Below are 22,261 nucleotides of genomic sequence, written 5' to 3' on the forward strand. Positions count from 1 at the left end.
CAAAAGTTCAAGTTCAAAGATTTAATAACACTGTTAAATCTCAAAATTAATATCCATTTTTCATATTGTACATTATAATTTTGTGATGCCTAAATTCACATTAAAAGTGTATTTTAAACAATTGATTTTAGTGTTTTATTATTATTATTATTATTTATTTAGAAAAAAATGCATAGAATTAAAATTTTGGGCATGAAAATATTGTATCAGCTATACTTTTACTATCTGTGATTATTGTATAATCACAAAGATTATGAAGATATAATTATTAATTGTACTGTTATCCCTCACAGTCTCGTTTTCATTCACGTCAGATTTGATACCGCATCTACCCAGATTAAGGTCCTTTAACACAAATTCCCTTCTCACTTTTCCTTGTACTTTCCCATCCTGACAGCAATCGCAGACTCAATCTACTTGTGCTTTTTAAATACTTGAAAGCATTGTTTACGCAGGCACAAATATCTGTACAAACAAAGCACTCTCAATGGCTCAACTCACAACCAACGGGCTTCAGAGTATGCCACTTCTGCACACGTGGTTGCCATGGTTACGAGTCCTCCAAGCGGCTCAGACGAGGAGAGACAATGCCGACGCACCGAGAACAAACCTGGCACACCTCTAGACAGGAACCAGAGCACTTGATCATGGAAATGGAAGCTTCGGACTGAACTCTGAGAGGAAATGCATGTCTGAGGCGGCCTTTGAACACTAAACGCACTGACTGTCACTGTTGTGCTGCTGTACCTGTGTTTGGCTGTCTTTTTGAAGCAAATCTCACAGTGGACTCGCAGACGGTCATCACACAAGTTATCTGCCATGTTTATATGCCACTTTAGCATACCATATACTCTACTGTATCATACTATATATTTATGATCTGCTGTTATACATCGGCTGGCCCCGACTTATAGCATTTGTACGTTTGCGTTGGAAGATGTGTGCGTGTGCATGAACATGGAAAACTAATGTGGTTACCTCATCTAACCACAATCTCCGCAGGGTCTTTGGATATACCAAGAAAAGGCATTTAAAGAAATATTCCTGGTTCAAAATCAGTTCATTTCTATTCACAGCTTCTGTGGCTTGGTGTTGGTCACCACAGTCAGTAATTTTGATTCATAGTAATGCTCTCACAATAGAAGTCTATGGGACAAGGCAATAGAACATTTTCAGGCAGGAATGTGCAGCTTGGATTCTTGTTAAGGTGCTTATATCAATTCTTCCATACAAAAATATGTCTATAAAGTTGTGAGACTTTTCTAGGAGCAGATCTTCTGGTAATTCCTGAGGGTGGATTTGTCTCTGTGTAAAATAACCCTTTTTGCTGTACTTACACTTGTTTGAAAAAAAGTTACGGTAAATGTTCACAGACTTCACACAGTCAAAAGTTAAGACTGGATATGACAAGGTCATACAGTTGTTTGTGAAACCTTATTATTATTAATATTATTAGGGATGCATAGACTAATTGGTAGCATATTAGAATTTTATTTATTTATTTTATCAGTGGGATACACATCAGCAAATATTAAATATTTAATTCAGTAGTACAATATAATGTCGTGATGCCTAAATTGAATGCATTTGAATGCAAATGTATGTGAACTGAGTTCAGTTTTAAGTGTTTTTTTTTTTTTGTAACTTATTTAGAATATTCATTTATTTAAAACAGTATTTAAAAAAAAAAATTATTGACTTATCCATTTTGGCCAGTTTAAATATATCAGTGCATCTCTAATCATAATGATAATAATAACTTATTATATTTAGTAAAAATTATTATTCTGTGAGTCTCATGTTGACATGCATAATGTTAACGTCCTGTGGACCTATGAGTTTTTGATATTTTAAACATTATTTTAACATTTATTGTGGTCCAGTGCCTTGTCCCAATCAGAAAAGAGTCCAAATATTTGAATGTAGTAATTTACAGAATGCCAAAAATGCTGTAGATAGTGTTCAGCTTGTTTTGAACCTGGAATATTTCTGCGCCTGTGCTGTAAACGCTTTTTGACCGAGAGTAACACCTTGCTAAACTGGGCCTCTGATAACGGATGAACATTCGGTGAAGTGTGTGTGCTTTGATTGGTAGAAAATAGCACAGGCTTCATTATCCAGAAGCAGCATTATCTCTGTAACTTGAGTCGGATTGTGGAAGTTCTCTCTTCACTACAGTTTCCTGATAATATGAGGTGAAATTATGTGTCTCTGCGCAAATGAGAGTTCATAATCAAAAACAGATTCACACGGGATGCTCCTAGCAAAGATTTGCATCCTTAAGCGAGCAGAGACGGCACTAACAAGTGATTGTGTACCCGTGCAGAAGGTGTGCTGTTCATCTTTTATGCTTAATCGGAAGTTTTATGGATTTTTTAGTATTGTATACCTCCGTTTGGACTCAAGTTTTCCATTTCTACAAGCTGCCATGCAGTCGTCCTGTGCATCGCCGCGGGTTTAGGGACATTTGTGTCAAGCAACAGTGAGGTTTTTATGACAGCCAAGGTCACCACGACACCGCTGGTCTCAGCCCAGGGACTCGCCGATAAAAGCTGTTGCCCTGAACTCAACCCAGCATCTGTCAGAAGCAGCAGCTCAACTCCTGATATTACATATATGTCAAAGTTCAGGAGGTCGTCCATCTTTATAAACTCTCAAAGCTACATGGCTTGTAGATACACCACAATCACATTTGTGTTTTTTTCTTCTTTTTTTTCTAAACCAAAGCTGCCAAATGATTTAATGTCAGTGTTTCAACTGTCAGAAAGGCGCTCAGCAAACACAAAGACGCTTTATGTGAGATTTTTAAGAACACTGAATGACCAGAAGAGTGTTTATTGTATGATAAGATGTGTATTATATGATGTACATTGATATTTCAGGTATGACTGACATAATGGAGCACATTTCATTCTGTATGTAATCTAAGACTATATTAGCTTGATTTTGACTGAGTGACTCAGGTGCTAATGTGTCCATGGGAATCATGGGAATCCATTAGCTCTTAGAGAAAGTGATTACCAGTGGATATAGAGCTACTAGAACAGATGTCTATTGGTATTTTACTTTAGTAATATATCAAAGTTATTATTATTTTAGTGCAAATCATGTTATGTTTCTTTAGCAGCCCATTTTTTAACAAAGTTGTCGTACAACAATCTAGTTCATCAATATCTGTGCTGCTGCCTGTCTTTATTATGAATAGGGCATGTAATTTAGGCAGTGCAGTTTCCTATGTGTTGTGTTTAGCGTACAACCTGGTAAAGTTTACTTTATTTATGACATTATTTAAAAAGAGTTATTGCTTTATCCAGATTTAAGTGTGGTTATACCTAGAGTCAATAAACTTTTATGGATGTAATCATGCTGTATTTATTGTATATACATGTGGTTTTTTTTATATGCTGGATACTTTAAATGAAGCGAGTTAGAATGCACATTGGAGAAAGGCGTCCTCGACATTGCCTGACAGGCTGCCCAAACTTTGAGGCTGGTAAACGTCTATGTAGGTCTATTATACCTTATAGCTGTCTGCTTGTGTTCCCTTTGATCTCAATGGCAGTTTCTCGGCTGGCATTTCCAACCTTGATTCTGCCATCTTTGTTTATGGTCAGGCATTCAATCCAAAATATATTTAATCTTAAGCCAATCGCCTGAGGAGTTAAGAGCTTGACAGCCTACCGGGCAATGAGTAAAGGCACCTTTCTCCAGAGGGTGGTTAAAATGGAGGCCCATGTCAATTTCCTAGAAAGCTATTCTTTTTTTCTTCCAGAAGCTTCCTGGTATCCAGGCTGTTCAGTGAAGGTAATGGACTCACATTTAATTGAAATTAACTGTTGGGTTTGCTCTGAATCTTAGGTCGAGAATGGGTCTCATTTGTTAGGGCACAAGAGGCAGTTCAGATGGGAAATTCTGATTTCTTTCTTTGTCAGTCACTCTCTCTTTCCATCAACACACCAACAAAAAAAAAAAAAAGTTAAACTATCCTAAATTTGTTTGCTGGTGTTATCTGGTGTAAACTAATCTAACCAGCAAACCAGGTTGGGCTGCTCATACTCAGATCTTTTGCTAATTTTTCTCTCGTTTGCTTTATTATTACCAGCACCCTTGTGATAATGAGTACAAAAGACTTTAAAGAAACTTTTAAGTCTGAGGTCAAAGTTTTATGTAGTCAAATCTTTTATTAATGCATTTCTCTCTTTGCTGCTCTTTTGCATTGAATCATTTGTAGAATTGTCATAACAAATGTCAATATTCATTGTACAGACTCGATGCTCAATGCTGCTTGAAATGCTAACACAGAAATGGTTACTACTACTAGTTTTGAACTGATTCATTTGAATCAATTTGAACTTACAGAAATGAATCAAACTTGCAACCTCTTCTACTGAAGGGGAAAAACAAACATGCATTATTTCATTAAAACATCTGTTTTTTATGGTTTCATGTACAAATCTATACTATTATAAAATAATATATTATGAATTTTTGATATATCATCCAGCCTAGTGACTACTGTTGATGTATATATCACACTGTTTTGCAAGATTTCTGCTGTTCACTATTTGCAGTTCACCTTAATTATATTGGGTTTCTAGTCACACTATATTATCTGTGACTGGAAATCTAGATTTCCATGCAGGGCCTGACTTTTGAGCTGTCAGATATACATGCCTATGCAGTTTTGTTTATCATTGCTCACTAAAAATCTCCTCATCCTCATTTGGCTTGTCTGCATCCCACACACACTCAGTGGTCTTGACACTTGTCCTTGCCCACTTCGAATTCCCATGTACCCTTCCAAATCAATGGTCTAATTTGGCTTTCTCTCGCAGCATCTGTGAGTGTACTCTCCTTCATTTTAACTGCTGTCTTTTCAACTATCTACAGTCTGTATCCAGCATTCATGGCAGCTGTCCCTCTGTCATAAGACATCATGACTGTCACCTTTGATCTTCACACAGTGCCAAATAGTCAAATCTTGTCCAAACTGGACTTCAAGTGCACACTTTATGTCTGTTTTCATTTGTTCTTATCTAGATTGCCTTTCTTCGTGCCTTTCAAGAGTGTTCAGCGGTCTGAAATTTAATCTTTAGTTCTCCAGTGTCCATACAGGAACTATGCCAATTGTCATCTTTATGACAATTCATCTATCAATGTCATGACTTTCTCTACCCTATTCATAGTGACCTACTTTCAGGTGTTCCTTACTGCTTGCTGCAAAACATACTTGACAGCATTTTACCCCCACCAAGGTCTTCTGTATCTGGGTAAATAGACTCCTGTTTTCCATGCCACTTTACAATCCATGTATCCATGATACAAAGAATACCCTTGTCCATCAACTCTCTCTGCCCCATGACAGCCATCTGTTTGTCTGTGTGTATGTGGGATGGTGTTTGTAATTGACTTTTAGGTCTCCGGAGGGTCTTGAAGAGTCATTATGGCACACTGAATCCCACACAAGGGCCCTGGTAGTTTACACACTTCCCTCCAGGCATCATATTCTGTGTCATACTCCAGCACGTTTGTTGTACACACCTCCTGTCCTTCCTGCCATTTTCTGCCTCCAAACATAAGCACACGTCTGCCCCCTGTTGCGGTCAAACCATAGCAGAAGCGGTCATTCAGTAGGGGCTTTAAACGGGTCCACAGGTCTTGCTCAGGACTGTAGCGTTCAATGTCACAGAAGGGCTCATACATTCCCAAAAAAGTGTAAATTCTTCCCCTCACTGTTGCCATCTGGTGGCCGAATCTGGCAATGGACATATTGCAACATCTCTGCCAGGCATCCCCCTCAACAGAATTCAAAAACAACACATCTTTGCTGCTCTCTGGGTTGTTTATATGAATGCCACCGGAGATGTAGATTCCTGTTCCAATAGTGGCACAGGCGTGTCCATGAACTGAATTTGGTAGGGATACACCACTGCGCCAGCAGCCTTCACTCATATTGTACCTTTCCACAGATGACAAAGCAGGCTCACCCTTCTCGCCCCGTCCACCAATAGCAAAAATAACACCTTCCATCACACAGCAGGCAAACTGTGCCCTCTTCTGCAAGAGTGGTTCCATCTCCTCCCACTGCTCAAACCGTGGGTCATAGCGCCACACCTGGTCAGTGACAGTCATCACAGCACTCTTCTCGTTCTCCTCATCCACCTGCACCACCTCACCACCTAGTACAAATAAGAAGTTCCCAACAACGCATACTCCCTGGTGCTGTATCTTATTTGGTAGGGATGCTGAAAGTGGCTGGAATTTCTTGCTGCGAGGTTCGTAGGTTAGGATCTGATTCTGAGGTCTGTTTGCTTCTGGTCCTCCCCCTATCAGAAGAATCTTGTTGCTTATGGATCTTAGGCTGGTGTGGACACTTTGAAGTAGAGGTTGTAAGTGACCCTGAAGGTGGTAGTTAAGCGCTTTCTGCACTACGCTGCGGATGAAGGGTGTACGTAGTGCAGGTTTAAGTGCACTAAGTTGAGACAGCTCTTCAGATGGCACCAAACCAAATCGGATCCGACTGATCAATGCATTACTTTGCAGGGCAGATTGTGGGTTGCACTCTAGCCAGTCCAAAACCAGCTGTAGAAGTTCTGTCTCCTTCACTCCTGGCATCTCCTCAGCTGCAAGCACCTCTTGCAGAGAATCAAGGTTTAGCTCCATTATCTCAGTCTTGTATTCCTCAGTTGCAAGTATTCTGCACATGTTTCTGGCAATGAAAGAGTTGCTGTCATTGAAGGCTTCAGAAAGGCCATAGCATGCTGCTATGTTAGCAAAAAAGCAGCAATTGTCAGGAGCAATGCTCTCTGAGATGTACTGAGTGCAAAGATCCACAGCATGGGTGATCTGAAGATAGCGGGCAGCCTGCAGTGTGACCTCCAAAGTGGAGGGTGACAGTGAGATCCATGAGGTGTAGATGAAGTCCAGTATCTGCTCCAGGCCCAGAGATGACAGGGCTGGCAAGCTGATAGTGTGAGTACTGGATTCCAGAGTGTAGTCTTGGAACATAGACCAGAAGTAGTCACTGGAACAGGCTAGTAAAGTGCGATGAGCAGGGAACTCCACACCTTCCGCCTCCAAAACAACATCACACATTCGACCCTCCAGACGCAAGCTCTGGTACCGAGACAGAACACCTTCTCCATGAGTGTTGCTGAGCATCAGATAATAATTCATCACTAGGAGAAGAAGGGTGAAAGATAAGGAAGACCAGGGTCAAGAACAGGTGAGTTAAAGAGAGAAAGGAAGGGAAAGAGGCAGAGGTGGCTAGGTCGACTTGCTCCTGCAAAAGTCATCAAAAGTAAAGAAGACAGCAGGAAGAAAAGGTCCGCCGCACCAGCCGCGTCTGTTGGGATGTGGTCCATGACTTCTGCAGGCATCAAATGCGTAAACTTGTAAAGGGGAGGGTCAACCATTGCTCCTCCACCCAGTGGGCAGCCTCCAGACCTCTTGCCTCAACAAGATAGGCATGTGTTTTCTACCAGATCTCTAAAAGGGAGGGGGGAATGGATGGGCAGACATTTTGGGGCCACAAGGGGTAAACACAGCCTCGAGCTAGTTGCCCTTTCCCTTTAGTTAGATGGGAACACAGAGAGCGGGAGGGATCATGCCGGGGGTTTATTATGATATGCAGATCTGAAGTCATCCCTTGATAAATACAGGAGTTAGTCAGCACTGTGGATTTCTGTCTGTCGCCACCAGAAGCCATATCTCACCAAGGTGACAGGAATAGAAACTCAGAGTTTATCAAAAGGACAGCCAGGACACAGTCTAGCCCAAAAAAAAAAAAAAAAAAACGAGAAAGAGAATGGATTGGCAGTGAGAATCCCGTCTATAAGAACCATATGGAGATTGTTCAGGCAATGTCAGGAAGGCACAAAGATAAAAAAAAGACAATAAAATTTGTTCTAGAACCACAGAGATGTTGGCTAGATTACTGATGAGTGAGGTTGATTTATAGACTTGTATTTGTGTGTAAGTGTGATCCACAGCGAAAAGGAAACATCCCACCCTCGTGAACATCGTTCCAGTCATTCTCCCTGAATAGCTACTGGCTCAAAGCTGGGATGGGGCAGCATCAGACCAGGTTGCAGAGGGGGTATTAAGTATAAGAGCGAGGGGTGATTATGATAGAGCTTCTCGTATCATTCTCACACCCTCTCCTCATAGTCACACTGGTTTCTCCTCTGTCTAGCACAATGTATTGTATTGCAAATGCTTGACATTGGAGAAACATCTATCAAGGTAATTGGTAACTGGAGTCATTTGTGAATTCACTATCACTCAAGTGCAGCTGCAATAAGGTCATGATGAATCAAATGGGGGTGTGTTTGTGTGCTATGTGTCTCAACGAAGTGATTTTGTAGACACTGTTTGTTCTGCCAAATCCTGTGCATATACAACCCCTTCGGATTCTCGCTTTAAATGAATAATTGGCCTTTTAGGGACCTTGGCATGTCTTTACACTCTGCATCAGCAGATATATATTTAAATGCACCAAACAACTGCCATGGTTTAAATTAGATGCATTAACTATGCCGCACTTTTTCTATTTCGTCAACAAAACCAGACTCCACTTCATTGCATGCTTTAAGGTCTTTTGCAGGATCATACTCTCTTCCACCACTGCAAAATCTATAAATACAATTTATGATAAACTGTTTTACACCAGATGGGTTTATTGGTGCATTTAATTGCATATACAGATGATTTATGTGTCTAGGCACTTTGTGAGTGTGTTTGTGTTCTCTGGTGACCCTTCAGTCAAGAAATGAGTGGCTGTAGACCTGAGTGGCTTTCTAAATATAACTATCTGTTCTTCCTGTTAGGGATTTTGTTTGGCTCTGGTGGTCATGGTGAACTATTTTAATAATAACTGGTGAGCATAAAGCTTTAGGTAAGAAAATCCTTTTAATTAACAAACGTTTTATTTTGCGGTGAGAAGTTTTAGAACTACAGACTCGCTCTCTCTTCGCATTGCATTATGGGTAATGAGGGCATTATGAAGGCTTAGTTGATTAGTTGGACAGCTGATCACTCTCTCTGTGTTCCAGGCACCTCTGCCAGATGCTTAATCCTGAAATATTCCATTCCATATCCACATGATTGATAGGTCCTGTTCCACCATTGTACTCATTGTCTTTTGTAGTGTTTGTGGCCATTACTTTGCTCTCCTAGGTTTTTTCCAAATAGATAACCAGTCAAATGTTGGACATGCCGTTATTTACTACTACTATTTTCCATTTTATGTGCCATTTTAGAATAAAAGCAAGTCTTCAAAACTATGAAACTACAAATTAAAATGTGCAAATTATGCTAAATAAAGATTCTTCAAAGTCGCCACCCTTAATCTAGATGAGGTGCATCCTGGGAAGCTTTTTCAAAAGGCTTGAATGTATTTCCATGTACGCTGAATACTTGTTGGTTGTTTGTCTTTCACTTCGCAATCCAATTAATTTCACAAAACTTTGTCTTTAATCCAGTCAGACATTTGTATTTGTATGGTGCTTTTCACAATACACATTGTTTCAAAGCAAACTTACAGAAAATAGAGCCTTACAAATGAAAGAAATACATATGTAGACACAATTAATCTGCATTGTACATTTCCCAGCTTTTGACTAATAGCTCCTAATGCAACTTACTCTGATCTAAGGAGCGATACATACTTTAATAAGGACACTTTCACCCAAAGGTCATGACACCTGCTGCTAGTAAACTACAGATTGCAGATCACTGTAGATCACAGAACAGAACAGACACACGTGATGCGATTTACAAGTGAGAAGATGAGCATCTTTGCACTGTTAAACTGATCTCGGTTTATGTACATAGCAAACTGATAGTGCAGCATTTGAAATCCAGTTCTATTTGTTCAAGGATAACAAGTGTTGGCTTCCTCCTACGGGTTTGCTCTTGGAGAGAACGTGAAATCATGTTTTATTATGCAACAGCCTACTCATGTACTGCAACACACAAGAACAAAGCCATAGATAAAGAAAAAGTAGGGAGCGAAAACAAGCCTGCAGCTTGGCCATTTTAAGTAGGGCTGTCAATCGTTGGAAAATTAATCAAATGAAATGCATGGTTTTCTGATTAATTAATACAATTTTACGCAATTATTTGCATAATAATCACTCTAGATGTGAAATGCATCAAGAACATTGATTTTATGGTGTCATATTTTAACAAGTTTAGACAGAATCTGGCTGAAGAATGGAGGAATTTTAAGATGAATCAATCAGCCTTCAGTCATATATTCTGTTTTATGACTCATTGATGGTAGTAGGAGAATACAGAACTACTATAAAATCAAACTTAAAGGGATAGTTCACTCATGAGGGTGAGTAAATGACAGAATTTTCATTTTGGGTAAACTATCCCTTTAAGTTAAGCACACAAAACATTTTTAAACGCAAAATACAGAATACGATGCTGGGTGGTTTAAACAGTGATGACCTATTTTTTGACAGACAAAACCATGGTTCAGAGCTTTGAATTGCTCAATTCCCATCAGTCTTTGCTTCGATAGAATCCACCCCCTTTCTTCATTCTCAGGTCAGTTGGTAGTGTCATCATTAAGGCTTGCCAATGATTCCTTTGCGATCGATTTTGTGTTAAATACATGAATCTGATTGGATGGAGACCGTAACCAAAGCCTTGGATAAAATGGGGGTGGAGTCACCTGTTAAAATGAGAATTGGTTATATAGGTTTACAAGCAATAAAAACATGGTATAATCTCAAGGTTGTTTGCTTGGCAAAATGTATTTTTAATTCTGTCACACATATAGTGCATGTTTTGCTCTATAATAGGAAGGTCTTGTGAGGCATGCTGGGACTGCACAACAGACTGACTTTCACTGCCCCACTGATCTGTGGAGTATTAATAGAGCCTGATTCACCATCATACCCTCACACACTCAAAAACAGCTACTCACACACTCCAGCATGCATGCTAACACACGTGCAAACTGCTTTTACAGCTACTGACACCATGTGGTCATTTGTGTGAACAGCATGGGGCCTTTCTGAATGATTTCAGTGTGGCGTGTTTAGAAAGCCGATTGCTCTTGTGTTCTTGCTTCTTTATGTGTGTGTGTGTGTGTGTGTGTGTGTGTGTGGCAGTGTGCACGCATAAGATTGAAAAGAACCAACAATGTTACAATGTTTGAATAACCAAAAATGGTAGACGGGGAAAATGGGTGTGAGTGTGTATATTTGACTGTCAGATTTACCTGTGTTGTTTAGTCTTTGGTGACCCATTTGAGTTCACTTTTTACATTCTGGATCTCGGAGAGGTTCACGGCGGGGCCCGGTAGTTTCACGGCACCAGGCAGGGGCTTTTTCTCCTCTGGAGTGACTGGGGATGGCTATGAAACCAACAGTTGTGGGAGATATTACTGAGTGGCCCTCACAAAATCTCTCAAGAATGAGTTTGTCATATTTGACCCCCAAAATAAAAATACTATTTTAGGACCAAAAGGTGATAGTAATATTCTTTCATTAGTCATTAGACTATGTTTTCAGATATTTTTTTTGTAATTCTTTTTTTTTTTCTTGTAATTAATTAACATACTACCATAATGTATGATATAATATAATGATATATTTTAAAAATATAATGTATATTTTGCAATCTAATGTATAAATACAACCATATATATGCATATTTACCCATATAGACATATTCTATCAAATAAACATTTAAATAGTTTATTAGTAATTGTATATATGTAATAATATATATATATAATTATTATTATTATTATTATTTTTGCTAATGATGCTTCTCATCAACGTAAATACTATCATGAAGTACTAATAAATGCTTTTTAAATAATATATCCTTAATACATTTTATGTATTTATATAATACAGAGCAGAGAGAAGTATGCTTATTTTTCATAATAAATGTAAATGGGGCAAAAATATGTTTTTTTCTTTTGTTTGTTCGTTCTTTTGTTTTCTTTCTCTTTACTGTAGGCAAAGTCTAATTTACTTAATTGTGTAAGTGTTTGCATGTGTGCTTGTTTCCAGCAGAATCTGACCTCCTCTGTGTCTACTGTATCTTCTCTCCTCTTCACAGGATGTCCCGCCCCAGGACGCAGAGCCCCCATTGGAATATTAAGGTTGGCCTTTGAGACAGACAAGAAAATGCATTGAGACAGTTACCATCGCTGCTATCCCCTCACAGGGACACTGCTCATTTACTCCTGTAACCGCACCACAATACCAAAGTCATTTAAGCTCATGTAATATTGTGTAGTTGTCGAAACCAAACCTTTCCACAAAACCTGCTGGACGTGTCTTCCTGCTGGAGTTTGTATTTCATAAAGAGCAAAGTGCCTGTATGGAAATGAGCTGCTGGCAACAGATAAAACAGTGAGATGACAGACATCTCTCTGTTCGCTGAAGCCCGAAGCAGACAGCCTGTCTTTTTTTTTTTTTTTTTTGTCTGGTCTTTATTAAATGCGTCTAAACGCAGCATGAAAACGAAATTCCAAATGTGTTTACAAATTTACACTAGGAAGAAACCCTGAAAGGATCAGGATTCTTGCCACATTTCTTCTCATATATACTTTTTAGCATGTTTGTCTCAGCCATTCCATTATTTGTGGGTGAATCTCACGGAAACCAGGTCACATAAGAAATTAAATTTTGCATAAATAGCATTATTTTCATGACAATTAAACACATTTCCCCCAAAATACTTATTATCATTATCCAACTGTCATTCTTAATTTTATATTAATATAAATATAATTTAAAATTAATATATTTTCACATTAGGGAAATACGTTTTTATTTGCACTATGGTAGTGAGAATTTAAAGGGGAAACGTTTAATTATTATAATAAAAAATAATGTCACAATGCAAAATTGGCTCTTGGGGTTCTTCAATTTCCATATACACTCTTAGAACACTCTATATAGAACCCTAGGATTCTTGACTTAAAGGGATAGTTCACCCAAAAATGAAAATTCTGTCAGTAATTACTCACCCTCATGTTGTTCCAACCCCGTAAGACCTTCGTTCATCTTCGGAACACAAATTAAGATATTTTTGATTAAATCTGAGAGTTGTCTAACTCCTCCATAGGCTTATAAGGGACTGAAACTTGCTGGCCCAGAAAATGTATTAAAGACATCGTTAATATAGTCCAAGTGACTCCAGTGGCTCGATCTTAAGTTTATAAAGTGACGAGAATACTTTTTGTGCGCAAAAACAAACAAAAATAACGACTTTATTCCACTTTTCCTTTCCTTCTCTCTGGGCCTCGGGTCTTTTCACGTAGTGTTTAAGCGTAGCGCGTCTGTGTTGTACGTCACCACGTATCACACATGACCAGCGTCGGCCAATAGTGAGCCTACGTGGTGACGCGCAACACAGATGCGCTACGCTTAAACACTACGTTCACTATATTAACGATGTCTTTAATACATTTTCTGGGCCAGCAGGTTTCAGACCCTTATAAGCCTATGGAGGAGTTAGACAACTCTCAGATTTAATCAAAAATATCTTAATTTGTGTTCCGAAGATGAACGAAGGTCTTACGGGGTTGGAACAACATGAGGGTGAGTAATTACTGACAGAATTTTCATTTTTGGGTGAACTATCCCTTTAAAGAACGCTTTATGCTAAAAAGGTTGCATAATACTTTTATGTTTAATTTTCAAGTGCACTTTTTAATCCCTAAAATTTTATTAAAAACAAAATGAATTTATTAAAACTAAATCCATAAAAAGATCCCATGATGGGAACCACTAAAAATAACCTTTTCTTCTAAGAGTGTAGTCACACAAGGTCAAACACTCAAGGTTCAATTTACATTGCATTTCGTGTTTCGATTAGAGCATGTGAGATCCCTCAACCAATCGCGAACGCCCCTAAAGAGTAGACTTCACTCCAGTTTTGCATGCATTTCATGGTCCAGTACATCAAACCCTTGCATTTGCTCTACTCTACTCTACATATTGGCTGTTTTAGGCTGTACAGTAGTGACCATGTGTTCCTGTCTCTGCATGCATGACCTCTCTTCCTTCTGTCTGTGTTCTCTAATGTATCCTGTATCCTGAATCTTGTGTATTTTTGGGCTTTGTATGGATTTGTGTTTATATGGAGAGTTTTTATGGAAAGATAAAGGTGTCTATTTTTGGCTGAAGTGTTCAGTGTCTGTAAAAATTGTCTCTACACTGTGGTGAACTGTTATGAGAGTGTCTACGTTATCGCTCCTAGCCAGACATATACGTGTGTGTGTGTGTGTGTGTGTGTGTGTGTGTGTGTGAACACTGGATTTCTGCATAAATTGGTCATAACGTGATCTGATCGCATCAACTGTCACATCAATAGACAAACAGTCTGCTTAAATTACAAACACATTCTTACATATTTATTGAACACAAAAGAACGTTTGATGAAGGTTTATGCTGCCTCCTAAGGATGTACAGTATAACTAGATATCACATACTTTTTTCATTGTTTTCACAGTGTGAAGACATGACAAGATATCTTTTTTGTTGTTTGTTTAAGCAGACTTTGTTGAAGATCATATCACATTTTAACCACTGCAGAAATGTAAATTCACAGGGTTCGCATATTTTTTTTTCCATCAACTGTATCAAAAGTGAAAAGGCTATAAGGATTTCAGTTAAAGTGTACAAGTCTATTTTTATATAAATTGTTTCTGTTTGGATAAGAAAGGTTTCCTACCAAGACAAAAAGCTGGACGCACATCAACAACATGCAGTAATGCATTTCATTTACTTGTCAATGGCCTTGTGTGCACTGTAATGCATTGTACATTGAAATGTGTTTTTACAGTTATAACTCAGTGTTCAAGATAAGAGACCGGCTTTTCAGATTAAAATCTGTTGGGTTGACATGTTTGAGTGTTTTTGAGCAAAGAAAAGCTCCATTTTGTGCCACTAAAATCAACACAAAAGCTCACTAACTCTTAAATTATGTGCAAACAAAAAAAACACACACCATTTACTCACCTGCAGGGCTTTGACATTGGTCGACGGCTGTTTAGACATTCTGTGCAGTTGTGTCCGCGTTTCTGCTGTAAAAAAGACAGGAATAGACTGAATGCATTGATCAGATAGATAGACTGGCCTGCTGTGGGTTTGAATACATGTATTTTGTCCGGGGAAAAGTAAAGCCCCCCTGCGGCTCTCAGGTGCCCGTGGATAGTCTTTCAGTTGCTTAGTGACTCCTGCAGTGAGGAGCAGGTAGCAGCTCTTACCCCTGAATCATTTATGTTAACATGGAGAGAACAGGGCTGGGATAACACACACCTACACACACGGTATACTGGATATGGAACATGAGGTGGAATATGTACTGATGTTGTAAATTAATATATGCATAACGCCATAGTTCAGCATGAATTTTGGATGGACATTTGAGGTGTATTGCTCAGTGGCTGCTCATTTGGTCCAGTTTTACAGACTTGTCCCGGACTATAATGTATGTTTGAGCTGTTTTAACTGAAAGCAACTTGCACTGACATACTTATCTTAAAATATGTCAGTGCCATTGTTTTGTCTCAAGATGCACACCAGTAATGTTTTTTTTCTAAGGAATGTTTATAAAAGCTACTAAAATGTCCTAATTTAGCTAAGGCCTAATCCTGGCTTAATCTAAACCCTGTCTGTGAAACCGGGCCTTAAAGGAGAACTCGGCAACTCTAGCGAACTCTAGTCACTTCTTCGCTGATTTTACCTTTTGTTGTCGCATGTTTTCCCCACGAGCTCCACCTACAGCTGTGGGGGGGCGTATATTTCACAATACGGTCGTAAAAAACTCAATTGCGGCGGCCTCCTCCCCCTCTCTACCGCTGCTCATGTGCGTTTGTTATGATCGGAGCAAGCCAACTGTATCGTGTGGAGCTAAGTCTACCGAGGTGGGTAATCTGGTAATACATCATACATGCGTGTGTGTTTATGTCGAATTGCCGTAAAGCAATTCGTGTTTCGCGCTCGCGCTCATTCTCGTTCTCGCTTCTCACGAGACTTCCAATTTCTGTCTTACCGGGACGGCAGTCCCCAAGTTGCAAGGTTGGTTTTCCGCCTGGGAACGCTGGGGGGAGCGGGGAAAGTCACCAATATCACCAGAATAGGTTGTTTAACCATCCAAATGATTTCTAGACAGTTTTATTAAGTTAAAAAAGTTGTTTTTTATATGTTCTCCACCTCATGTTCTCCTTTAATTGCATATCAGACTTTCATATTTTGGCATATTTGAGCATAGTTTATTACAATGTTGAGAACTCTTTCAAAAACATGAGGTTACCGGCTTTTTCTGAAGAAAAGAAAAAAAAGTTTAAGCAAAAGTTTCAGTTGATCTCGTTGCTGTCAGATCTTTCCTTTGTTTTCACAAAAAAAGCACATGAAAATGTCAGGCTATATTTTACTTTAAAAGGTTACTGCTAAATTTTCAACAAGAAAAAAAGAAAGAAAGAAAAAGATCTGTCCACCTCAGCTTCAAAAGAATCAAGGGTCATTGATGAACCACCATAGGGGGGACATGATATTCAGATTAGTGGTTAACAAATAGCCTATCAATGAATATTTATCATTTTCTTGGACAATATATTGATTCAGACAGTATATCAGTCAGTTTCAGTATCAGCCAGTATCAAATGCCTAACATCCTTAGGATGTAGAAAATAAAAAAATATTTTCATAAACAATGATGTGCATTATTATTATAATTCTATACTGATTAACATAATAATGATGCAAGGCAATGAAAAGGCCTACGAATGACCCATGGGTAACTCTCTAGAAATTTGAAGAGATTACATTTACATACTAGGCAACGGAAACAAACACATTTCACCATCATTTCAAACAGAGCAGAATGAAGGTTGAATCACTCTAATTTGGTGTTTCCGAAAGGAAGCTGTTCAGAAATATGTAAAATCATCCAGTGACCTAATGAACACAGCTGTAGGCAGATGAGCTTTGATTATGTGCTTGCGGGGAGCTCTCTGCCCATAATTTGCTCGGTTATTCTGCTGATGGAACGTCCCGCTGAAAACACCTGGCATGTAAGAGGAATCCTCCAGTGAACTATCATAATGCATTCGCAATAGTATATCAAATCTTTCAACGTCTCCCTCCTTCTCTAACTTAACATGGATCTTATTGGGGCAGCTCAACCAAATCAAGTCGGTTGGGGCTCACAGAGAGGTTCACAACCTTAGCAACCGTGTTGTTTGCACATCAACAGCGGTGCATTAGGACTTTAAGTAGTCAGCGTTGAGCTAAATTTACCTTTTAAAGAGCAGCAAGTACTACGCCAGCTGTCTGACACTGCTCCAAAATACCCTCCTTAAAGGGATACTTCACCCAAAAATAAAAAAAATCTGACATCATTTACTCACACTAATGTTGTTCCAAACTTGTATGAGTTTCTTTTGTTCTGCTGAACACAAAAGAAGATATTTTGAAGAATATGGGTAACCAAACAGTTGATGGGCATCATTGACTTCCATAGTAATTGTTTCCCATGCAATGGAAGTCAATAGGGCCCATCAACTGTTTGGTTGCCCATATTCTTCAAAATATCTTCTTTTGTGTTCAGCAGAAGGAAGAAATTCATACAGGTTTGGAACAACTTGAGGGGGAGTAAATGATGACAGAGTTTCCATTTTTGGGTGAACTGTGTCTTTAAACTCCTCAGTGTTCAAAATAGCAAACAAAAATCAAATTAAAGATACTGTCAATATCAAAAAAACATCTAATTACAGCATAAAACTTGGATCAAACCACCTTTAGCAAAGACTAAGACTAGAACAGAAGGTTCTACATTTTTATTTTTGGTTCCTAGATTTGGATCCTAGATCAATTTAACCTCCTACAGGATCACAAACCAGCCCACCAGATACCGGAATCTCACACTGAATAATGCATTTCCAAAAACTCCCACAATGCCTCACAGGCACAATTTATTTGCATTGCTGGAAACCTCCCAGAAGTTCTAGACCTTTCCAACCTGTCTGACAAAAATGATCTCCATCTTGTATTTTTCAAAACGAAATGTGTATTTGACACTGCGGCACCTGAGGTCGATGTCCAACTCTGGTGTTGAGCTGTTTTTTCAACAGATAAATTGAATTTAACATTCGGAATAACACTGTTTATTATGGAAATCATCAAACGTCATCACAGCCCTATGCTTAGATGAGATGTCTACTGCAGGAAAACCACAAGATAGACAGAAAAAAAGTATAATTTACATGCATATCATCAAAGAATGCTAATGCTTATGTAAAGGCAGTTACAGTTTACAGTTAAACCTGCCTGTTGTTCCATAGTGTGTCACAAAGGCCGAATCCTGCCAGAGGCCTGAGTCATTATCACAGACTTAATCATATTTCAGAAACAAGTCCCCACAAACAAAAAATATATGCATCCTTATGTAATTAGTAAGAAAAGTGAGAGTAGGCTACTTTTAGAGAAAGATAGAAGAAATCCAGAAGTCCTCCAAAAGCTAGAAGTCCAAGTTGTTTTGATTTAAACAAATGTTATTGGTCTCATTATATCATCATATCACTATATTGCATAATTTACCTAAAGTAAGCCCATCCCCTATATTCATTGTGACCTTTAGTACCGTTATAGTTTAACACATGAACACACACATCTTCCCTCTGCCCTCAAAAAAAGTTGCATACCTGCTGCCGTAACAGTAAACCACTGTTCCCTGTTGTGAGACAGACAGGACAAATGCCGATCTATCTTTCTCTCTCTCTCTCTCTCTCCTGTCTCTCTTTTCAGACTAAAGCAGTCTTGACTTCTGTGGTCCACGGTTCTGGTTCTGTTCAACACCTCTGTCTCTCTTTCCCTCACTCCAGGCTGTAGAGGAGCAGGGGATTCCGTTCATATCTGGGATTTGTTCACACTATAAATAGTAGTGTGATACACAGAGGGGACCTGCTTTCTGTCCACCCTGACTGTTCGCTGTCACATGTGCCCCATCAAAAGCCCCATTCACAGTCCTGTCACTATACACACACAGTGTGGTCCTAAAGTCCGAGAACTGTGAGAATCTGGGATTTAAAATATATTTAAACATGGTTATAAAGTTTTGGAAAAGAATATTAATAAGAAATGTTATGCACTATTTCTGCCATCAAGTAGGCTACATTAGTGACATTGGTCATGTGACTCCATCATACAGAGACAATCAGATGTTTTTGCTTCCATTGAAACATAATTTGCTGATTGCATCTTTTTCAAATTATGCTGGAAAAAAATAATTTATTAGAAATAATTAAACTTGCCATTGAAAAAACATTGTATATATTTTGTGTGTGTGTGTGTGTCTGTCTCTGTGTGTGTGTATACTGTATATATATATATATATATATATATATACATACATACATACATACATACAGTACACACACACACACACACACAGACACACACACACACACAAGTAAACAAATAAAATAAACTAGCCTAAAATAAATGACATAATATATAACATTAATATATTATTAATAACAATATTTTAAACATAAACTTAAGGTTAATTATCCACCCATCTAATATTAAGTATATAACATTAATATTAATTTATATTGTTTATTTATATAATATATGCTTATTTATATTATTAATAAATACATGAATAGGTATATAGCCTATGATAATATATATAAAAAATAAACAACATTGATAGTATATATATATATATATATATATATCATATTATTTATTTTATATTAAATATATAAATAAATAAACTTGCCTAGTCATCTCAGGCTTTTCAAACCCCAATGTATATGCACACCAGAACACAGAATAAAAAATTGCCACTGCTTGTTACATTTGCATGTGTAATGTGTACTAGGGTATATTTAGGAGACCATAACCTAGATCAAAATGTCCTCGATATGCCTGAACATAAGAGAGAATGTACAACTTAAAGCTGCAGTACTATATAGCAGATAATGAAGATGGAAGAAAGAAAGAGTGAACGGTGATAGATGAGTACACTTTGGCTTTGCACGACACAGGACCCTGACATCATGACCCCACTGTGCCCTTACCTGTTCAGCTGCCAGCGTGAGGTCCACACCTCCTCACTGCTTTCTGTTCTGATATGATGCCCAGTCAAAAGCCCTGCCTGTTCTCTGCGAGGTCCTCTTCTGTACTCTTCTACGCAGTCAGAGAATCACTGTGCGACAATACTTATTAAGATCATGACCTAATTTAGGCTCCAGCACGCAGAGCCCAGGGAGACGTCTGATTGGCCCGTGGTTTGACATGACGACCCATTCCCAGTGGTAGCAGCGCTTCCAGTTTAGAGGAGTTTCAGATCTTAATCTAGGCTGATTTTAACCCACAACCGGACAGGTATAAACAAACGATGGAAGCCGCACATAATTTCCCTGGAAAATGTATTTTTCTTAAACTTGGTACTAGCAACACCAAAGTCATGGGTTTGGGAGCAGCAGTGGCCTAATGGTTAAAGAGTCAGACTGGTAACCTGAAGATTGTGGGTTCGATTCCCAATACCTGCAGGAAATGACTCAAGGGCACTTGAGCAAGACACCTAACCCCCAATCGCTCTCCGGGTGCCACAACAAAAATGGCTGCCCACTGCTCCGAGTATGTGTTTGCAATGTGTGTGTGTTCACTACTCACTGCTCCTAACTTGGATGGGTTAAATGTAGAGGACAAATATCGATTATGGGTTACTTGGCCTTCACATGTCACTTTCACTTTGAGCGCACTGGTAAAATGTACAGTATACTTTGCATGCACAAGCCACATGAGATAAAAGCGCATTATTGCGATAAATGTGTATACTGTACTAAACAAAACATTTGCAAGGGTAAATATCAAACCACAAACATAAAACGGAGAATATTAGACTATAAAAACATCTTCTGCCCTTACCTGGTGCCACTCAGACTTGGCGTGTGATCCTGCTCACCCAGTTCCTTCAGTGCTGTGTATAAAGCTCTACTGGAGCCACAGCTGATGGGAAAGGTGTCCTCTACAGACAGCAGAGCTATGCAAATCGTTACCTGAATTCTCCTCCCTACACCTGGCATCACACACTTCCTTCTAATCCTGCCAGTCAGTATACCGTAGGTCAAACATAATAAAATAATTATCAATATGGTTAAACGGACAATCATTTCTTGAGCCTTTTGGAATCTTTTTTAATGTGCATGTAACAATGCAAAGATCCCACTTGAAAGTAGCTAAATGCATGGTTGAACAATACAAATATTGCTGAAGTTCATTAACAGGTCATTAAAGTTGCGTGTCATATTATAATTAGCAGCACGAGACTGTCCTTTCAGTGTCTGTTGTCTATTTTGCATTAATCCGTCCTTGTGGGCACATGGCATTATGAAGCCAGCGGCCTCCTCTCTAATGTAAGCATAAAAGGCTGCCATAATTGCTGTCTATCTAGAACACCATCTCAGATAATAAATAATTTCATAAAACCTTTAGGAGCCTGAGGGGCAGACAAGATCACTCCCACTCAAAGGCTTGGTTCCTGGATGGAAAAGTTTGCAGGGACTTCAACACTTTTGGACCTCTCATTTGTACCCATGTGCTTTACATTCAAAGCCACTGCAGTTTTTCTTTACAGTACACTATAGCCTACAATAACAGTGACTTTTAGAGAAAATTTGACCATCTCGTTTGTTGACTGGCATAATTTGCTTATAGGTCAACAGTAATGCCTGATACATCTTTATTAAATTGCACATGGCAGGTCTTGTGAGTACAACACACACACATACACACAGAGAAAGGCCAAATTAGAAAAGTGAAAAGCATGTTTGTTCAGCTGGAAACTAAAGTGTAGTTCACAGATATGTCTATGGTGCAAATGAGATGTGATCTCATGCTTCAGCAAATGCAAATAAAAAAGCACATGTAGTTTTAAGCTGCATTGTGAAGTAGTGATGCCTGATGCCTAAACGAGTCGGGTTTTGTGTTGGATCTTTCAAATGAATTAGTTGAAGCAGTTCACAAAATTCTTGCTTTCCTTTTTGGGGCTAGCCTACTACCTGTCCCATCTTCAAAGCCCACCCTAAACATACTGGAGACTGAGGAGTCAGAATACATCCACGAATAGGACTAAACAATTTGTTCAATAATAGGACCAAATCATATCGACTCTCAATGCATCAAACTCACCGACGCATTAATTGAAACAAGACATGTATTGGTAATGTTGAGAACCTATGAGTGCTGATATACTTGCATTTGCAATT

The 22,261-nt window shown here is 38.7% G+C and overlaps 3 protein-coding genes across 7 annotated transcripts in view; 1 reads left to right on the plus strand and 2 right to left on the minus strand.

Moving 5' to 3' along the window:
• Positions 1 to 14,967, plus strand: part of cnksr2a (connector enhancer of kinase suppressor of Ras 2a) — a 94,046-nt gene extending 79,079 nt beyond the window's left edge. Inside the window, exon 21 of one of the 2 annotated variants that reach the window (XM_079863772.1) lies at positions 12,088 to 12,166. In XM_079863772.1, the coding sequence (XP_079719898.1) occupies positions 12,088 to 12,129 (42 nt within the window). In that variant the 3' untranslated portion in view covers positions 12,130 to 12,166. Of the gene's footprint in view, positions 1 to 12,087 lie in introns of both variants that reach the window. The other variant, XM_079863774.1, reaches the window with a different exon arrangement.
• klhl34 (kelch-like family member 34) lies at positions 200 to 8,142 on the minus strand. The gene has a single exon (XM_079862960.1). It carries the CDS (start codon positions 7,174 to 7,176, stop codon positions 5,413 to 5,415), a length of 1,764 nt encoding a protein of 587 aa, XP_079719086.1. The 5' UTR covers positions 7,177 to 8,142; the 3' UTR covers positions 200 to 5,412.
• Positions 8,665 to 20,995, minus strand: smpx (small muscle protein X-linked). Of its 4 annotated transcripts, none has more exons than XM_079863787.1 (5): positions 20,069 to 20,304; positions 15,000 to 15,064; positions 12,050 to 12,136; positions 11,237 to 11,371; positions 8,665 to 10,684 (listed from the first exon to the last, which is right to left on the minus strand). In XM_079863787.1, exons 2-4 carry the CDS (start codon positions 15,036 to 15,038, stop codon positions 11,246 to 11,248), a joined length of 252 nt encoding a protein of 83 aa, XP_079719913.1. In that variant the 5' UTR covers positions 15,039 to 15,064; positions 20,069 to 20,304; the 3' UTR covers positions 8,665 to 10,684; positions 11,237 to 11,245. The 4 variants fall into 4 exon arrangements, with proteins under 4 accessions (XP_079719913.1, XP_079719912.1, XP_079719914.1 ...); XM_079863786.1 differs by lacking the exon at positions 20,069 to 20,304 and adding an exon at positions 18,686 to 18,979; XM_079863788.1 differs by lacking the exon at positions 20,069 to 20,304 and adding an exon at positions 20,922 to 20,995 and having other exon boundaries at positions 8,901 to 10,684.
• Between the last annotated feature and the right edge of the window lie 1,266 nt (positions 20,996 to 22,261).

The sequence above is a fragment of the Squalius cephalus genome, assembly GCF_949319135.1.
Source record: "Squalius cephalus genome assembly, chromosome: 25".
Taxonomy (NCBI): Eukaryota; Metazoa; Chordata; class Actinopteri; order Cypriniformes; family Leuciscidae; genus Squalius; species Squalius cephalus.

What these genes read in the sequence shown, in the direction of transcription:
- smpx (XM_079863787.1), bottom strand. Translation starts at nt 15,038, where the DNA reads ATGTCTAAACAGCCGTCGACCAATGTCAAAGCCCTGCAG. An exon ending in CCAATGTCAAAGCCCTGCAG is followed by an intron (nt 12,137 to 14,999) that starts GTGAGTAAATGG and finishes TCTGTCTCAAAG; the next exon opens with GCCAACCTTAATATTCCAAT. An exon ending in ATACAGTAGACACAGAGGAG is followed by an intron (nt 11,372 to 12,049) that starts GTCAGATTCTGC and finishes TTGGTTTCATAG; the next exon opens with CCATCCCCAGTCACTCCAGA.
- klhl34 (XM_079862960.1), bottom strand. Translation starts at nt 7,176, where the DNA reads ATGAATTATTATCTGATGCTCAGCAACACTCATGGAGAAGGTGTTCTG.